Below are 19,060 nucleotides of genomic sequence, written 5' to 3'. Positions count from 1 at the left end.
ATTCTATGTAGAAACTAATAAAAAATATTGGAAAGAAAGGAAAAAGTCTTTGCTATAATCTTCACTGCTGAAGGATTCTCTGCTTTCTGGTCTCTGTAACACAGGAAAGATCTGATGCCATTGTAAAAACACAGGAGATGCACAGGGATGTTGACAGGACTGGAGAATTGTAGCAGTGGGGAAACATTGGATAAGTTATAGTTGTTTTCATTGGAAGAAAGGATAATGAAAGGAAACCTATCTGTGATTTATGACATTGGGGTGATTTGGTAGAGTTATACAGTACTGAGCAAAAATCTTAGCCGTCCTAGATTTTTTACATGAATTTTGATTTAGATCTTTTTTTTGTCTTCTGTGTCAGTAGAAAAGAGCAAATTTTAGATTTCCAAACATTCATTTTACAAAAAAAATTAAATGTGACAGAGAAATTATTGTATTTGATAAAGGAAGTACCGGTAACATATTAAGTAAAAGACCACTTCTCAATATATTAAAAAAACTTGATTACTTTGTAGGTAATGATTAAACAAAGAAAACAAACCAATGCAGATAATCAATGACATAATAAGTTGAATTGAACTAAACTAATTAACTGAAACAGAAACAGGTGTAGAAGGAATCAAACTGGCCAAAGGAAAACCAAACTAAAAGGTGAGGGTGTGGCAGATGTGACACTTTAACATTCAAACACCATGGCAAGCGTGAGCATAGCAATAGACATAAGGTGGTCGTCCTGCATCAGTAAGATCTCTCCCAAGCAGAAATTCAAGATGTGCTGTCCAAGCTCTTCTAAAGAAGTACAAAGAAACGGGCAAAGTTGAGGATCAGAAACTCAGTGGTCGGCCATGAGTGTAGCAGATGAGAGAAACATCAAACTGCCATTTAGAACCATAGAACCATAGAACACTACAGCACAGTACAGGCCCTTCAGCCCTCCATGTTGTGCCGACCCATATAATCCTTTTAAAAAAAAAGTACTAAACCCACACTACCCCATAACCCTCCATTTTTCTTTCATCCATGTGCCTGTCCAAGAGGCTCTTAAATACCCCTAATGTTTTGGCCTCCACCACCATCCCTGGCAAGTCATTCCAGGCACTCACAACCCTCTGTGTAAAAAAAAAACTTACCCCTGATGTCTCCCCTAAACTCCCCTCCCTTAATTTTGTACATATGGCCTCTGGTGTTTGCTGTTGGTGCCCTGGGAAACAGTTACTGACTATCCACCCTATCTATGCCTCTCATAATCTTGTAGAAATTTAGATTTCTTCTAAATCAGAATTAGTCCAGTACTGCTATCACCTCTGAACTCATAGAAACCACTGGAACCCAATTATATCCTTCTACAGTCTGGAGAATACTTGTCAGAAGTGGTCTTCGGGGAAAAGTTGCTGCCAAAAAGCCATTCCTTCAAAGTGGAAACAGAGCCAAGAGTCACAAGGACTGGGGTGCTGAACAATGGCAGCAAGTGTTCCAGGCTGAGAAGTCAAAATTTTAAATTTTTGGCTCAAATAGGAGGCAGTTTGTCCATGGAAGAGTTGGAAAGCGCTACATGGATGAGTATCTGCAGCTAACAGTGAAGCACGGTGGAGGTTTTGTGCAGGTTTGGGGCTGTATTCTGCAAAAGGAGTTGGAATCTTCAATGCTGAGAAGTACAGACGGATTCTCATCCATCACATAATACCATCAGGAAGGCATCTGATCAGTCCCAACTTTATTCTGCAGCAGGACAATGATTCCAAACACATTCCACCCCAACGGCTGATATGACCTCTACAGAGCACTGAGCTGAACTTTAATGAGGCTGTCTGGGATTACCTGGAGAGAGAAAAGCAAGTGAGACAGCCAAAGTCTGCAGAAGAACTGTGGCAATTTCTCCAAGATGCTTAGAACAACCTACCAGCCAATTTTTAAAATATAAAACTACACAACTGTGTACTTAAGAGAATTGATGCAGCTTTAAAGGCAAATAGTGGTCACACCAAATATTGATTTGATTTAGGTTTTTTTTTAATGTACTGCTCCTAATAGTAAACTTTTTGATATTTAGAAACTTTTCATTTCACTATTTTTGAAAGCATCTTTGCTTTACAAAATGTTTTTTTCCATGTGCCTAAAACTTTTGCACGGTACTGTATTAAATGCTATTCTTTGGCCAAAGCTTCACACACCAAGGTGTATGGATTTAAATTCATTAATTGAGTGATGGGAGGAAGATGAGGAAAATATTTTCACTGAGAGGATGATAAGGATCTGGGGTTCACTCTCTGATAGGGTGATGGGAAACATCACATGTAGTCAGCACTTGAATCTGTACATGAAATACTTGAAATTCAGAGTCATGGATCTAACAATGGATGGTAGAATTAAGCTAGGCATTCTTTTTAGACTAGCAGAGACATGATAGCCTTGTACGTCATAAAATTTCTATGATTCTGTCCTCATTTATCTTCATTCCATGGTCATCCATAATTCGTTGCTTGCAGAGTACTTTTTTGGCAATTAGATTAAGCTTTGATATTTTCTCATGTAGTTTTCAAAATTAATTTTTAAGGCACACAACTCCAGAAAAGTTCTACTTTGAGGCTTGTGATGATGGATCCAATGATGTTCTCATGATCGACCGGGTCTCTAATGAAATCACCCTTGGAGGTAAGACCTGCATTTGAAGCAAGGTACTAATAATCTTTTTGGCAAGCAAAAACATTTTAAAATGGAATTTAATATAGTCAAGCTGCTAGAAGTAGGTGCATGTAATTATAACAGGGCTTGACAGGGTCAATGTAGAGAGGAAGGTCCTGACGAAGGGTCTCGGCCCGAAACGTCGACAGTGCTTCTCCTTATAGATGCTGCCTGGCCTGCTGTGTTCTACCAGCATTTTGTGTGTGTTGTTCGAATTTCCAGCATCTGCAGATTTCCTCGTGTTTGCTCACTGCAGAGAGGACTGTTTTCCTGGCTGTGGAGGCTAGGAGTAATGGTTGCAGTCTCAGAATAAAAGATTTAGAAGTGATATATTAGGAGTGATAGCTAGAATGTGGTGAGTCTCTGATATTCTGTACTCTGTGTGGCTGTGGAAGATTAGTCACTGAGATCATTAAGAAATAAATACATTTATGGTTATCAAGGGTTAAAGGGATCAGTGGATAGTCCAGAAGAATGGACTAGAAGATCAGGTAAAACCAGAAATTAAAGCATGTGTAAGGGATAGGCATTTGGTTTTGTATGAATCTATTATGTTTATGGAGAATTACGAGTGAACAAGAAAGGATGACGAAAAGGGTGTGGAATAGTGGAGACTTGTGGAGGGGTACACTGAGATTCTGAGACAAGACTATCTTCTTGTTGGGACTCTGGAACAAAGTTCTTAGGGGCGATGTTGTCCCACCTTTTGAGCCTGAGTACAAATCCAGCTTTAAAAGCTGGTGGGCGTGGACTGGTCAGTAATAAACAGGCTCTGCTGTTGATACAGGTGTATCACTTAGAACTATGTTGCCACATTATACTGGGTTGTCATTTAAAATATCAGTATTTAGTTTCGATTGTATATCTGACCTTTGTGAATTAGATTGATAGGTGTAAAGTTATCTTCTGTTTATGTCCTCTAGTTTCATGTCATGCAGATAGAAGAGACTGTGTACTCTGTACATCAGAGAACTAATTCAAGTTCAAGTTCAAATTTATTGTCTTTTCGAGTATTTTTTTTATTGAGATACAGTGTGGACTAGGCCCTTCCTGCCCTTTGAGCCACAGTGTCCAGCAATCGCCCAATTTAATCCCAGTTTAATCACAGGATAATTTGCAATGAACAATTAACCTATCAACCTACAGTCTTTGGACTGTAGGAGGGAACCGGAGCACCCGGAGGAAATCCACACAGTCACGGGGAGAACGTACAAATTCCTTACAGGCAGCTGCAGGAATTGAACCCTGGTCGCTGGTACTGTAAAGCATTGTGCTAACCACTACGCTACCCTGCCATCCAGTAGCACAATACATTACACACATGTCAAACATAAATTCCATGAGCAAACACGAGGAAATCTGCAGATGCTGGAAATTCAAACAACAACACACACAAAATGCTGGTAGAACACAGCAGGCTAGGCAGCATCTATAGGGAGAAGCGCTGTCGACGTTTTGGGCCGAGACCCTTCGTCAGGACTAACCGAAAGGAAAGATAGTAAGAGATTTGAAAGTAGTGGGGGGAGGGGGAAATGCGAAATGATAGGAGAAGACCTGAGGGGGTGGGATGAAGCTAAGAGCTGGAAAGGTGATTTGCGAAAGTGATACAGAGCTGGAGAAGGGAAAGGATCATGGGACGGGAGGCCTCAGGAGAAAGAAAGGGGGGGTGGGGGGAAGCACCAGAGGGAGATGGAGAACAGGCAAACAACTAAATATGTCAGGGATGGGGTAAGAAGGGGAGGAGGGGCATTAACGGAAGTTAGAGAAGTCAATGTTCATGCCATCAGGTTGGAGGCTACCCAGCCAGTATATAAGGTGTTGTTCCTCCAACCTGAGTTTGGATTCATTTCGACAATAGAGGAGGCCATGGATAGACATATCAGAATGGGAATGGGACGTGGAATTAAAATGTGTGGCCACTGGGAGATCCTGCTTTTTCTGGCGGACCGAGCTTAGGTGTTCAGCGAAACGGTCTCCCAGTCTGCGTCAGGTCTCACCAATATATAAAAGGCCACACCGGGAGCACCGGACGCAGTATACCACACCAGCCGACTCACAGGTGAAGTGTCGCCTCACCTGGAAGGACTGTCTGGGGCCCTGAATGGTGGTGAGGGAGGAAGTGTAAGGGCAGGTGTAGCACTTGTTCCGTTTACAAGGATAAGTGCCAGGAGGGAGATCGGTGGGAAGGGATGGGGGAGACGAGAGGACAAGGGAGTCGCGTAGGGAGCTATCCCTGAGAAAAGCAGAAAGGGGGGGGAGGGAAAAATGTGTTTGGTAGTGGGATCCCTTTGGAGGTGGCGGAAGTTACGGAGAATTATATGTTGGACTTGGAGGCTGGTGGGGTGGTAGGTAAGGACAAGGGGAACCCTATCCCGAGTGGGGTGGCGGGTGGATGGGGTGAGGGCAGATGTGCGGGAAATGGGAGAGATGCGTTTGAGAGCAGAGTTGATGGTGGACGAAGGGAAGCCCCTTTGTTTAAAAAAGGAAGACATCTCCTTCGTCCTGGAAAGAAAAGCCTCATCCTGAGAGCAGATGCGGCGGAGATGGAGGAATTGTGAGAAGGGGATAGCCTTTTTGCAAGAGACAGGGTGGGAAGAGGAATAGTCCAGGTAGCTGTGAGAGTCTGTAGGCTTATAGTAGATATCAGTAGATAGGCCGTCTCCAGAGATGGAGACAGAAAGATCAAGAAAGGGGAGGGAGGTGTCGTAAATGGACCAGGTAAATTTGAGGGCAGGGTGAAAGTTGGAGGCAAAGTTAATGAAGTCGACGAGCTCAGCACGCGTGCAAGAGGCAGTGCCAATGCAGTCGTCGATGTAGCGAAGGAAAAGAGGGGGATGGATACCGGTATAGCTTTGGAACATGGACTGTTCCACAAAGCCAACAAAAAGGCAGGCATAACTGGGACCCATACGGGTGCCCATGGCTACACCCTTGGTTTGGAGGAAGTGGGAGGAGCCAAAGGAGAAATTATTGAGAGTAAGGACTAATTCCGCTAGACTGAGGAGAGTGGTGGTAGAGGGGATTTGGTTAGGTCTCGAATCCAAAAAAAACTGAAGAGCTTCGAGTCCATCTCGGTGGGGGATGGACGTCCATGGTGAAAATAAGACGGAGGGGGCCAGGGAACTTAAAATCATTGAAAAAATTCAAAGCATGAGATGTGTCACGAACATAGGTGGGAAGAGATTGAACAAGGGGGGGATAAGACAGTGTCAAGGTATGCAGAAATGAGTTCAGTGGGGCAGGAGCAAGCTGAGACAATAGGTCTACCTGGACAGGCAGGTTTGTGGATCTTGGGTAGGAGGTAGAAATGGTAAGTGCAGGGTGTGGGAACTATGAGGTTGGTGGCAGTGGATGGGAGATCCCCAGAGCTGATAAGGTTGGTGATGGTATAGGAGACAATGGCCTGGTGCTCCTTAGTGGGGTCATGATCAAGGGGTAAATAAGAGGAGGTATCAGAGAGCTGTCGCTGTGCCTCGGCCAGGTAGAGGTCAGTACGCCAGACAACAACAGCTCCCCCCTTATCAGCAGGTTTTATAGTGAGGTTGGGATTGGTGGTGTGGAGGGAGCGGAGAGCAGAGCGTTCGGAAGGAGTGAGGTTGGAATTGGAACAGTGTGTGGTGAAGTCAAGACGGTTGATGTCCCGTCGGGAATTAGCAATAAAGAGATCCAGAGCAGGTAGAAGACTAGAGCGGGGTGTCCATAAATTACATGAACTTAAATTAACTTAATTTTTTATGTTCTGGCATTTTTATATTAGAGGGTCATTATTTCTTGAATTACTCCCTGTTTGGGATTTCATGTTGATAAATACTTTCCAAACTTGCTGAATTTTATTCAGAGAGGATTCCCTGGGAGAAATTAGGCTGCATAATTTGATCTGCTAATCTGTGTTTCAGATGCTGATTCTGCTCAAAACTGCAGGGAATTTTCTCTAATTGACATCATGTCCACTAGCTTGTTTGTAATTAATGAAGGAATTTTTTTGTTTGCTACACACATACATGTGCATTTCTATCACTAAACATAAGATCTTGCCATAAATTATCCATCATTATCTTTTAGTGTGGATATAAAATTAGATGCTTTGGGCATTTTTTTAAATTTAAGAAATCTGAGTGGTTGGAGTACCTACTTTTTATTGGTTTTAAAATCTTAGTAATATGTTAATTATTTTAAAAAATTTTAATAATCTTTCTGATTGTATGCTTGTTCCTTTTCCAAACCCATCCGATTACTTTCACCACAGAAGTAGGTCATGCAGTCTTAGTGCTGGTCTTGGTCCACTCTGTTCCTTCATCCCTTAATTCTCCTTTCTTTCAACCTCCCATCCTTCACTTTTGACCTAATCTCTGCTGTGGTCACCAAGTCCTGTAGTATGACCTTGTCAGATATTTCTCTTGCTTGCTATTCCAAATCTTTTAAGTATTTTCTTAAAAATTGTGACTCCCTTAACGATCTAAAATATTGCAATTGCTCTTCAAAGAAAGACATCCTTAGCATTCAAATACTGTGTTGGGCTTTATTCTGCATTTTGTATAACATTTTATATGTCTAATATTGAAATCCAAACTATTTAATGTATTTTTCCTTGTTATGTTTTTCCTCAGTTAAGAAAGATGTCCCACCCTCTGCAGTTACCAGATCAGTCTATGGAATCATGGGAACAATTCGTCTGGTGGCAGGTGGGTGATTTTTAGAAGTAAGAGAAATATTTTCAAATTTTAGTTAGCTTGAACATTAATCCTGGCATTGATTTCATTTATTGTTGCTGTAGACCTAAATACCGCTATTGTGAGATAAAATTACTATTTTCGGATTACTAAGCAGTAAGGTCAAGGAAAGGTTAAATGGATTGGCAGGGAATTGGGACTTGAGAGTGAAGTTAGTGAGAAGATAGGGGTACATACAGCAACCAAAGAATGTAAGCTGGCGATCAGCATTGCCGCGTATACAGTAAAATGGCAGATGGGATCACTGCTTTAAATTGCATTGATTTCATGCATGTAGCTTAACAGGTAAGACAGACAAACTGAGGGTGTGGATTGCCTCAAGAGACTGGGATATTGTGGCAATAGTAGAAATGTGGCTGAACCAAAGGCAGGACTGACAGCTAAATATTCCAGGACACTGACGCTTTTGGCATGAAAGAAGACCAGGTAAGAATGAGGTGTTACCTTTTTGAATCTCTTGGAGTATTTTAAAGAGGCAACTAAGGGGATAAGTGAGGGTTGGACTGTGAAAATATGAACTTCAGAAAGGCCTTAGACAAGGTACTGCATTGCAAGTGATGTGGAGGGTTAGGTCATGTAGAATTTGGGGAGCTAGCAAGGTGATGAAGGATCTTGGACTGCAACATGATTTTTTTTTGTGCTACATTGTGAGCATAATTAATAATGCTTTCAAGAGTATTTCTTTCTGAATGTGTGATAAGCTTTTATATTTTGAAATGCACAAAGAACATTTTGTGCAATAATGAAGATGTTGGCTATTTGGCAAGTTAAGCTATTGCAACCATTGAAAAGAATTTGACAGTTTTTACCCTGTCTGAAATTTAGGAAAGCAGTTGATACTACCAAGTTAATGTATCATTTTCACTTACTACTTTTAAAGAAAGAAATCACCAATTCGTTATCATGAATGTCTACTGGCAAAGCTTGCAGAATTCTGACATCTAAGATAATTAAACCTTGCATTAATTATTTTTACTTCAAATGTTGGTTGTTTTCCCAGAGAATTAAATTCACAACATGATAAGGTTGGCAGTCATAGTCTTTTCTCCAAGGTTGAAGAGTCTAAAACTAGTGGGCAAAGATACAAGATGATTGCTGTCCTGATGAAGGGGTCTCAGCCTGAAACATGGACTGTTTATTCCCCTCCATAGATGCTGCCTGATCTGCTGAGTTCCTCCAGCATTTTGTGTGTGTTGTCTATGATCAGATCATTTGTTTTTCTGATTGAGGGATAACATTGGCCAGAAGCAATTGCTGCTCTTTAAAGTAGTGCCACAAATATAAGAAAAAGTGTTTATGAAACGAAACAATTTTTGTATCCTTTGTGAATAAAGCATTTAACTATTGTTAAAATCACAGGCGATTTAATTATGCCAGTAAGAAAGGGTGTGCAATTCCAATGACTCAAACATTTCCATAATATTTGCATTAATTACCAGATTGAAAAAGTTAGCGTGACGGGGCAGGAGGAGAAGGGTGAGCCAGTGTTCAGCTCACTGATTTGTGAGGTTTACTTGTCTCCACCCTGAACTAAGGTTGTGGCCTGCAACCAGCAGGCTTCTGAATCGGCTGCAGTAATGCCTTGCTGTGGACTTACTTTAGTGAACTTCAGTTCACGTACTTTGATAATAAATGTATTTTGAACTTAAAAGAAAGCAAAATTAGGGAAAAAAAATGTTTCTGGATTAAGTTGTTCCTACTTAATCTACATGGGTGACAACTTTCGTATCTTGGTTTAATCGATTCACCTGGAGATGCTGGGATTATTGGGTCTTTAAGCCTAACATTTTGAAAATGTGTAGAAACCTAAGGTTGGTCGGGATCTGTTGTAGTCAGCACTACTGTGTCTCATAAAATCCTTTATCGCTCTTCCTACAGGCATGTACCTTATTGTCATTACCAAAAAACATAAAGTTGGGGAGTTGTTCAGTCATTCTATCTGGAAAGCAACGGAATTCGACATAATTTCGTACAAGAAGACAGTGTTGCACCTAACGGAAACACAGGTAATAGACATAAGTAATAATCATAAAGCAAAACTTGCAGATGCTGTAAATCATTAATAGAAACAGAAACTGTTAGCAATTCTCTGCAACAACACACACAAAATGCAACACAGCAGGCCAGGCAGCATCTATAGGGAGAAGAGCTGTCGACGTTTCGGGCCGAGACCCTTCGTCAGGACTAACTGAAAGGAAAGATAGTAAGAGATTTGAAAGTAGTGGGGGGAGGGGGAAATGCGAAATGATAGGAGAAGACCAGAGGGGGTGGGATGAAGCTAAGAGCTGGAAAGGTGATTTGCGAAAGTGATACAGAGCTGGAGAAGGGAAAGGATCATGGGATGGGAGGCCTCAGGAGAAAGAAAGGAGGGGGGGAGCACCAGAGGGAGATGGAGAACAGGCAAAGAGTGATGGGCAGAGAGAGAGAAAAAAAGGAGGGGAGGGAAAATAAATAAATCAGGGATGGGGTAAGAAGGGGAGGAGGGGTATTAACGGAAGTTAGAGAAATCAGTGTTCACGCCATCAGGTTGGAGGCTACCCAGACGGAATATAAGGTGTTGTTCCTCCAACCTGAGTGTGGCTTCATCTTGACAGTAGAGGAGGCCGTGGATAGACATCAGAATGGGAATGGGACGTGGAATTAAAATGTGTGGCCACTGGGAGATCCTGCTTTCTCTGGCGGACCCAGCGTAGGTGTTCAGCGAAACGGTCTCCCAGTCTGCGTCGGACACCCATTTGCGTTTAGATTAATCTTAGACAAATGTTTTCTGCATTTAATGCAATGTAGTGCATCCTCACTGCATGTAAGTACCCTTTACCATCACTGAAATCTTCCCCTAACTCTTCCCCTGCTCCTGTAAAGCAGGGCTTTTATCCATGAAGGTCTAGTTTACGTGCATTAAAAAAATCTCTACTTGTTTTTGTCTGGGAGATAATATCATTGATCATTAACCTTTCAATATGGTGTAATCACATAATTGACACCAGGAGATTTAGTTAACTGCTCGCCTTCATCTGGCTCAGGAACTGTTGCTACTTCAAATTTTGAAAGCACATAAAACTAATGTCACATACTTAAGTCAGAAAATATTTTTGCCTAAATACTCATTTCTGTTAATTGGCATTTAGAAATAATGGCCGCAAAACAACATGTTACGTAAGCAGTGAAGGCTGCAATTAATTGTTCATTCTAAAGTGTATGTTGTTTTCGTATTTAATAGGAAGAAGTTTCTATTCATCATTCATGTTTCTGTTGCATCTGTCTCCTTCTTGATACAAAATACAAGACTGTTCTGGAGTTCACAAAATCCAGCAATGCATTTACCAGACATTTGGGATGTGGAAGAAATTGGAAGGTTGTATGACCTATCCAATTTCCCACACGCTACCACCAAACAACAACTCATCAAGCTTCCTTTCATGTGTTACTTTTCTAACTGATGTGCAAATGTTGGGAAGTACCCAATTTTTCAATACATGCAGAACTTGTTTTAAAATTGCCTGTCTTCTGATGGTGTTCACAGCTACACTGAGCTTCTACAAAAAGTTCTCCATGTCATACCCAACTCTGCCAAACCCCACCATCTCAGACGGTCTGAGGTTATTACTCATTTACATTTCTTTATTCTTCATGTAATTCCTCTAATATACCTGTCTTCCTTTAGTTTATTTGAAAAGTATTGTATTGTTCTGCCCAGAGAGCACACAATTCAAGACGACAGTTGATACTGTAATACTTCGCAATTCCTAACTTGTTGAAGGAATGAAATTGTTTCACTCCCTGTTGTTTCTGGCATCTCCAAGCCTGAAGGCTTGAAACTGCAGAGCAGAACAGTTCTGAATTGCCTTGCTGCTCATTTCTCGCCAACTTTCAGTGACAAAAATCACTATTTTTTGACCACAAGCACACACAACTGACACTGTTTCAAAACCGTACATTTTCAGCACAACGTAGAACCTGACAGCCATGCAAGTGCATATGACTGACGCTAGTTAGAAAGTATTCAGCAACAGTCTCCTTCCCAAATTGAGCATCATAGTGTCTCAAATAAATTAAGGAAATCCCAGCTATTTTCTTGATTAGATTTTGGTATCTTAAATAAGTGGCTACCCCAATTAACTAAAAATCCACTGTACTTATTTACTAATTTCATGTCTTGTTTTTTATATTTAACACCCGCACAATAATAATGTTGGAAAATGTTTATCGGAAACTATTATTTTGTTTTTATTCAACAGATGCTAGATAACAAGACTTTCTTGACGATGCTTAACAATGTGCTTAATACTGATGGATTTTACTTCTCTACAACCTATGACCTGACTCATACATTGCAACGCTTGGCCAACACCAGTCCAGAGTTTCAAGAAATGACTCTACTGGAAAGGGTAAGGTTGATTCAGGGTAAGAGGATCAAAAACAGGAAGCCATATTTGTGCAGTCTCCTCCAGTTTTGCTTACTGTAGTATGAAGTTCACATTACACACTGGCGCTATATGTTCCACTGCAAAAGGTTTGAGCAATCAAATGTGAAATATTCATCCTGGATCTTTTCAATCCTGGGCTTTTGTATCTTATAGCAAAATCCACCAAATTTCTTAATTGTTTTGCAGAAGTAAATTCTTGTGCTCATTAATTTTCAGCATATTTCCTTCCACATGTAAGGCCCAAGTATTGACTTTTTCATTTTGGACACTGGTTATAAGGACCCAAGTGCAGTATTTTTAGCATTCAGTCCACAGAAATAAAAGGTATCATAATGGACACGCATAGTTCTGAACTAAATATCGGCACAAAGGTCAACGGATAATAATGGCAAGTACAAAATCCAAATAAAAAAGGCTGTTTTAACTGTGTCAATCTGAAGGTTTGATTAAACTAGTGTATATTGGATTGTGAAAATTTAGATAGTTCGACAGTAACTACAGTAATGCCGCTTTAAGACTTATAGCAAAGCTCCAAATTAAGAATAGTGTCAGCTTTGCCATATCTTGTGTCTGCAGGGTGGTAGCTTTGAGAATGTGGGAGGAGGAACAGTTTGACAATATTGCCAACAGCATAATTGCTTTGCTTGTTTGAATGCCAGACTTTAACTAACATTAACACTAACAGATAAAGCATCCCACTATGCTTGTGTGTTGGTTGGCCTTATGCAGCTGAATGTGTTTCCCTATAATGCTGGTTGGCACCATCAAGTAGTTTTCATTTAAATCATTATCTCTTAGCATGGGAGTTATTCTGCATATGTTTCATCAGGAAAGATAAAGACAGATAAATCTGTTATATTATGTTAATTGCATGTTTCAGTTTGCACCACCAAGCTGCATTTATTTAATTAAGTGGTGTCAGTTGCATGGATATGTTTACCTTAAATTTGTGTTTACAATGCCGTTATCCTCATAGGCAGATCAGCGCTTTGTATGGAATGGGTACCTCCTGCGGGAATTTGCTGCGCAGCCAGAGGTAAGTTCTTTGGTAGGATTTGAGAGAAGAGGAGGCTGGTTATTCATTGCTGATGGTAGCATGTGTACCTCTGACCACACTGGTTCACTTTCACTTTTGCATTCAATTCGACTAATGAACTTACTCAACAATACACTGCTCAAGTCAGCAATCTTGCCCAAAAAAACATTTTATTGATTGTTGGCTAATTCTGATTTGGAATTTAAATCAAGGGCAAGAATGACTTTCTCCGTTCCAGTTCTGTAAGTTCTGACATGGCTACAGGAAGTTCTTGATGGGGTAGCTGAGTGGGAAATGGTGGGTTCCTTCTCCTTATGTTGGGTTTCTGTGTGCTGGTGCCTAAAGGACTCAGATCTCAGTGCCATCATAACTGATGCTCATGTTTTCCTATGAGATCTGTGAAATGTTACAGCTTTTCAAGAAGGTTTGGAGAACATCCTTACACAATTTCCTCTGGCCACCAGATCTTACACTTGGGGGGGGAAATTGTCTGCTTGAAAACTTGAGTGTCAGGTCTTAGCTTGGGAGAGGATTTTATATTGATTTATTTATCCTACCAGTGGATTTATGAGGTAGTATTGGAGAGTACTTTATAATACTTTGAGGTGCCTGTCTCAGAATTGAATGGTAGGACAAGGATCACTGGCAGCTGGTTGGTAATGAGCTTTGGGCTGAGTTTGAGATCTTGATCTTCAAGTACCCTTTTCTTCCGACGGTAAGAGATTGCTGACTTAACTGATAGCAATAGTGAATCTTACCATCGGTCTGTCTGCATTGAGAAGCAGCATGTAAAATATGAGAAGTGCTTCATATTTTCCAGACTTATGTTGTTAGAGAGTGGTGATTACTGACTGTTTTTTGCAAATATTTTGTGTAAGACCACTTTCTAAAGTATTTGATGATGATTTAGAGCTTTTATTGTGGCCATGTGCAAGTATAACCTGCGTTCTGCATCTTGAGACTCATGTTGAGCTGATGTTGGTTCCTGAACTGTTTCCCAGTTGTCCTGTAAGTTAACTTCGCTCCCGTTCGTTGGTAAAGGCATGCAACACTGCTACCAGTCACTTGGAGAAAAGTATCAGGCAATGACATGGCTTTGCTTGACACAGCCTGTAATAAGATTGGATCTGCTTTTAATCCATTACTAAGCATTGCAACAGCTCTGAGGATCTCTGGCATTCCACCTCTTTTACATATATACATGGTAAGATGAGGTGACTGAAGTTCAACTGCCAACTTGTGGAGCTTCAGATCTAATTTTCAGCTGGCATAATGGCCTCTTCATGGCATGTTGGCCTTTGGCAGCAATGAAATTAGACCTGATTACAGTGCCTTGTAAAAGGGTTCAGCCCCAAACCCTTTGTTCACATTCATGACTATTATAATCAGGGATTTTGATCAATTTAACTGAAAATTTTTATCTGTGAATCACATGCTGTGTTTTCCACAGTAGAACCCCCCAAAAAAGGGAAATCTGTGAAGTATGAAAAACTGAAAATTCAAAAACTGAAATGTCAGCAGTTCAAAAGTATTCATCCCCTTTGCTCAGTATTTAGTTAAGCCACCACTCACAGCTATTACAGCCAGCAATCTTTTTGGTTTTTAACTTCTATTAGCTTTGTACAATGTGATTGAGCAAGATTTGCCTCTTCCTCCTTGCAAAATAGCAGGTAAGTTGGGGAGTGGTGGTGGACAGCAGTAAAGGACAAGACTCTGGCCACTCAAGGACATCAATTTTCTTCATTTGAGGCCATTCCTTGGTTGCTTTGTCAGTGTGCTTTCGGTCATTGTCCTGCTGAAAGACTAGCTTCCTTCACAGTTTAAGCTTTCTGGCAAAGGCCAGCAGATTTTTATCCAGGATCTCTCTGTATTTAGCAGCATTCATTTTCCCGTTAGTCCTGACCATATTTCCAGTCCCTGCTGCTGAAAAACATCCCTTTAGCATAATGCTACCTCCACCACACTTTACAGTAGGGATGATGTTACCTGGCTGATGTACAGTATTAGATTCACGCCACTCTTACTGCTTAGTGTTGAGGCTAGAAAGTTCCATTTTAGTCTTATCCTACCATAAGATCTTCTTCCACGTATTTACAGTATCTTGTAAGTGATTCTTTGCAAAGTCTTTATGGGCAAGGATATGTTTTTTTTTAGCCAGGGCTTCTTCCTTGCCACTCTTCCATAAATACAGTCCTTAGAGACTGTGGACCCATAACTTCATCTCCAGTTGCAGCCTCTGGCTTCTGCAGCTCACTCAGAGTGACTGTTGACATCGTAGTACCTTTCTTACAAGTGCCATTCTTCAGCAACTGCATTTAGAGGGGTGGCTTGACTTAGGCAGTGTGACTGTGGTTTCTTATTTTTTCCACCTGTTCCACAATGGACTGCACTGAGCTCCAAGGTATGTTCAGTGCCTTTGAGATGGTCTTGTGCTGTTCCCGCTTCTCTATTGTCATTTCCACAACTTATCTTGAATGCTCCTTGGTCTTCATTTTGGTTTGGTTTGGCCTGTTGAAAATCTACCGTACTGTTGGACATTATAGAGAGAGGGGATACTTATTCAGGTGATCCTCCAATTTTCTGCATCAAAAAAATTTGGTGAATTGGTTAGGTAACATACAGTATTGTGCCTGAGGAATGTTAGTATAGTAATTACAAGAGGTTGAATACTTTTTCAGTCTCAGTTTTGATTTTTAATTTTTATTAAATTGACAGGTTTTGGAATTTTTCTTTTGATTTGACATAATACACAATGTTTTGCAGATTAGCTCAAAATTCTACTTTAACATACTTTAAATGTAGAAAATGGGCAGTGAAATGTGAAAATTGTTGTGGCTGAATACTTTTTCCAAGGCATAAATTTGTTTTAGGATGAAGTCAGACATTCGCAATAAGGGCTGTGGTCATGGCTAACAGATGCTTGGGGTGTCCTTCAGCTGACTGCACCTTTGTTCTCTAAATTCACTTCCAATCTTGGCTCTCAGTGAACACCTTTGGGTTTTTGAGCTGGGGTTATATCTTTGATAGTGCTGAAGAATCCACACATGTCCCAGCATCATTGACTTTATTGAAGTTATTCCCTTCTTTCAGTTCCTCTGTCTCTATCACTGTAAACTCAGGTTAGAAGAGCAACACCTCATATTCCATCTGGGTAGCCGCCAATAGATATGAACGTCTATATCTCTAACTTCTGATAATTTCTCCCCCTTTCCTTTTCTCTTTTTCCATTTTCCATTCTAGTTATCCTCTCACCCCTTCTCTCTTCTCATTTGCCCATCACATTTCTCTGGTTTCCCTCCTCCTTTCTATTCTGAAATAGTACACTGTCCTCTCCTGTTAGATCCCTTCTTCTTCAACCTTTTACTTTCTCCACTTATCCCCTCTCAGCCCCCTTCATTCCCTTTCTCTCCCACCTTCCCTCTCACCTGTTCACCTATCACCTGCCAGCTTGTACTCCTTCCCAGCCCCACCTCCTTATTCCAGCTTCTGCCCCCTTTCCAATCTTGGTAAAGTGTTTCAACCCAAATTGTTGATTGTTTATTCCCCTCCATAGATGCCTACTGAGTTCCTCTAGCATTTTGTGTGTGTTGCACAAGATCAACAGTATTTGCAGAATCTTTTGTGTGTTGTGATTGAATTGTCAGGCTCTTTCTGCCCACCATCTCATTCTTTTGAGTCACTTTTTTTCTTCTTTGGACCTTTGCCTTCAACTGCCTATAAAACTATTTCTTTTCCCTTTGGCTAGGGTGGAGATTCCAATCCAAGAATTCCTTCCTCTGGAGTTAATTAAACCCTGGATCCCCTGGTCACTCTCATCACACCAAACCTAGTGCACCACACACAAAGTGCTGGAGGAACTCAGCAGGTCAGGTAGCATCTATGGAAAGGAATAACAAATCAACGTTTTGGGCTGAGTCTCTAGTGTTTTCTGCTAATGAAGCCAAAAGGCTCTTTACAAATGCTAATTTTAGTGGACCCTTGAGTTAGTCTTAATACTATGGGCACTCATAGATTGTGCTAGTTGGGTGTTGTCAGGTGCCTACGAGGTACTGTTTGAGAAGGTGAACTTATAGACACATTTAGTATTGATTTTGCTATGGCAATACTTCTGTAGCTGCTGCTCTTTTGGGATCCAGAATGTTGAAAGTAACAGATTAAATTAGGCATGGTCAGTTCTACAGTCATTGGTACTTCTTTTGATGTCAGTAATGTAGACATCATATTGTGCCTTTTCTGACCCTAATAGGTTGCCAGGGAGGATCAGTTTAGTTCTTTCTGGGTTGTAGGAAAAGCTTTCTGAAGATCAGAAAAGTGCTCCTTGGCCTCATTTGTAGCTCACATGCTGAAAATTGCAATGTCATGGTTAGAGTGAACTGGAAGATCAGGGACATTCATGTATACTGCATAGAGCGTCGCAGAGAACATGGACTAACTGACTTTTACTGACTGATCCCCTTCTCATGAAGGCAATAATCCTGTTCCATCTTGTCTTTCTGAGAAAAAGGGGAGTCCAGTACCAATGGGTATAGGTAGGGATGAGAGAGGGTAATATGAGGCAGCATCTGCAAGAGCACCTATGTCTGAGGCACGTTGTGGTGTACGCTTGTGTGTGCATGCAAGTGAAATCAGAACAAATGTTCTGGTACCTGCTTGTGTGTGCAATTACATTCGGTGGCCACTTTATTAGGTATTCCTGTGCATCTGCTCGTTACTGCAAATGGCTAATCAGCCAATCATGTGGCAGCAACTCAGTGCATAAATGCATGTAGACATGGTCAAGAGGTTCAGTTGTTGTTCATCAGATTGCGGAAGAAGCGTGATCAAAGTGACATTAACTGTGGACAGCAGAATGGAGTGGTTTGATTATCTCAGAAACTGCTGATCTCCTGAGGTGTTCACGCAAAACAGTGTCCAGAGTTCACCGAGGATGGCGTGAAATACAAAAAAAACATATAGCGAGTGGCAGATCTGTGGTGAAAATGCCTTGTTATTGAGAGAGGTCAGCGGAGAATGGCGAGACGAGTTTAAACTGACAGAAAGGGAGCAATAACTCAGATAACCACATGTTACAACAGTGGTGCACAGAAGGGCATCTCTGAATTTTGAAGTGGATGGACTATATCAGCAGAAGACCACGGACATACAGAAATACACTCAGAGGCCACTTTATTCTGTGCTTCGTGTACATAATAAAGTGGCTACTGATTGCATACGTGTGCCTTTGTCCTTGCAGCTGAGCTTGTTACCAAACCACCTGGATACCTTTGCCACTGGATCGAGGCCTCACAGTGTGAAATCTGCTGTTCCACAAGTCACACGTGTAATCAATGTGCAATAGTTGTTCCACAAGTCACATACAGGTGAATTTCACTAAATATGAAGCTTGGGATCTTGAATCTCAGGACTCTAATGGACAGTCCCACCAGCCAATAATGTCAATTCTGAACAATGCTCTAACATCAGAACCTCACTTCAACGGTTCCATTAGAGATCAAAGAATGTATACAGTATATAACCTGAAATTTTTACTCTCCACAGACATCCACGAAACAGAAGAAAAGACCCAAAGCATTAGAACCCCAAAGCTCCCTCCTCCCACACACAAGCAGCAGCCAAGTATCAATCCTCCCCACTCCCCCTCCCTCTCACCTGCCTCAGCAAAAAGCATCACCCCCCCACCCCCCCCCCCAACACCCAGCATGCAAGCAATAGCAAAGCCCCCAAAGAGACCGTGATCTCTTTGCCAGGGTCAGGAACATCTCGGATTGCATCTACAAGATTTTGGAAGGGGAGGGAGAGCAGCCAGGTTTCTTGGTACATATTGGTTCCAATGACATAGGAAGGAAAAGTAAAGAGGTCCTGAAGAGGGAATTTGGAGAGCTATGCAGAAAGCTCAGAAGCATGGCCTCCAGGGTAGTAATTTCTGAATAGCTGCCTGTGCCATGCATCAGTGAGGGTAGAAACAGGATGATTTGGCAGATAAATGTGTGGCTGAGAAGCTGGTGCAGGGGGCAGGGCTTCAGGTTCTTTGATCATTGGGATCTCTTCTGGGAGAGGTATGATCTATACAAAAGTGACAGATTGCACCCGAACCCGAAGGGGACCAATATTCTCATGGCAGGTTTGTCAGAGCTTTGGGGAGGGTTTAAACTAATTTGGCAGGGGTTGGGATCCAGAGTGAAGGA

At 41.3% G+C, this 19,060-nt stretch overlaps 1 protein-coding gene across 2 annotated transcripts in view; it reads left to right on the top strand.

The window, feature by feature from the left end:
* Nucleotides 1–19,060, top strand: part of sacm1lb (SAC1 like phosphatidylinositide phosphatase b) — a 74,814-nt gene that overhangs the window by 18,385 nt on the left and 37,369 nt on the right. For both annotated transcript variants that reach the window (XM_073024323.1, XM_073024322.1), the window contains exons 2-6: nt 2,555–2,652; nt 7,290–7,364; nt 9,291–9,418; nt 11,651–11,800; nt 12,816–12,875. In XM_073024323.1, the coding sequence (XP_072880424.1) occupies nt 2,555–2,652; nt 7,290–7,364; nt 9,291–9,418; nt 11,651–11,800; nt 12,816–12,875 (511 nt within the window). The remainder of the gene's footprint in view (nt 1–2,554; nt 2,653–7,289; nt 7,365–9,290; nt 9,419–11,650; nt 11,801–12,815; nt 12,876–19,060) is intronic.

This window comes from Hemitrygon akajei, chromosome 20 (assembly GCF_048418815.1).
Source record: "Hemitrygon akajei chromosome 20, sHemAka1.3, whole genome shotgun sequence".
Taxonomy (NCBI): domain Eukaryota; kingdom Metazoa; phylum Chordata; class Chondrichthyes; order Myliobatiformes; family Dasyatidae; genus Hemitrygon; species Hemitrygon akajei.
This window is presented reverse-complemented; position numbering and strand designations above follow the sequence as displayed.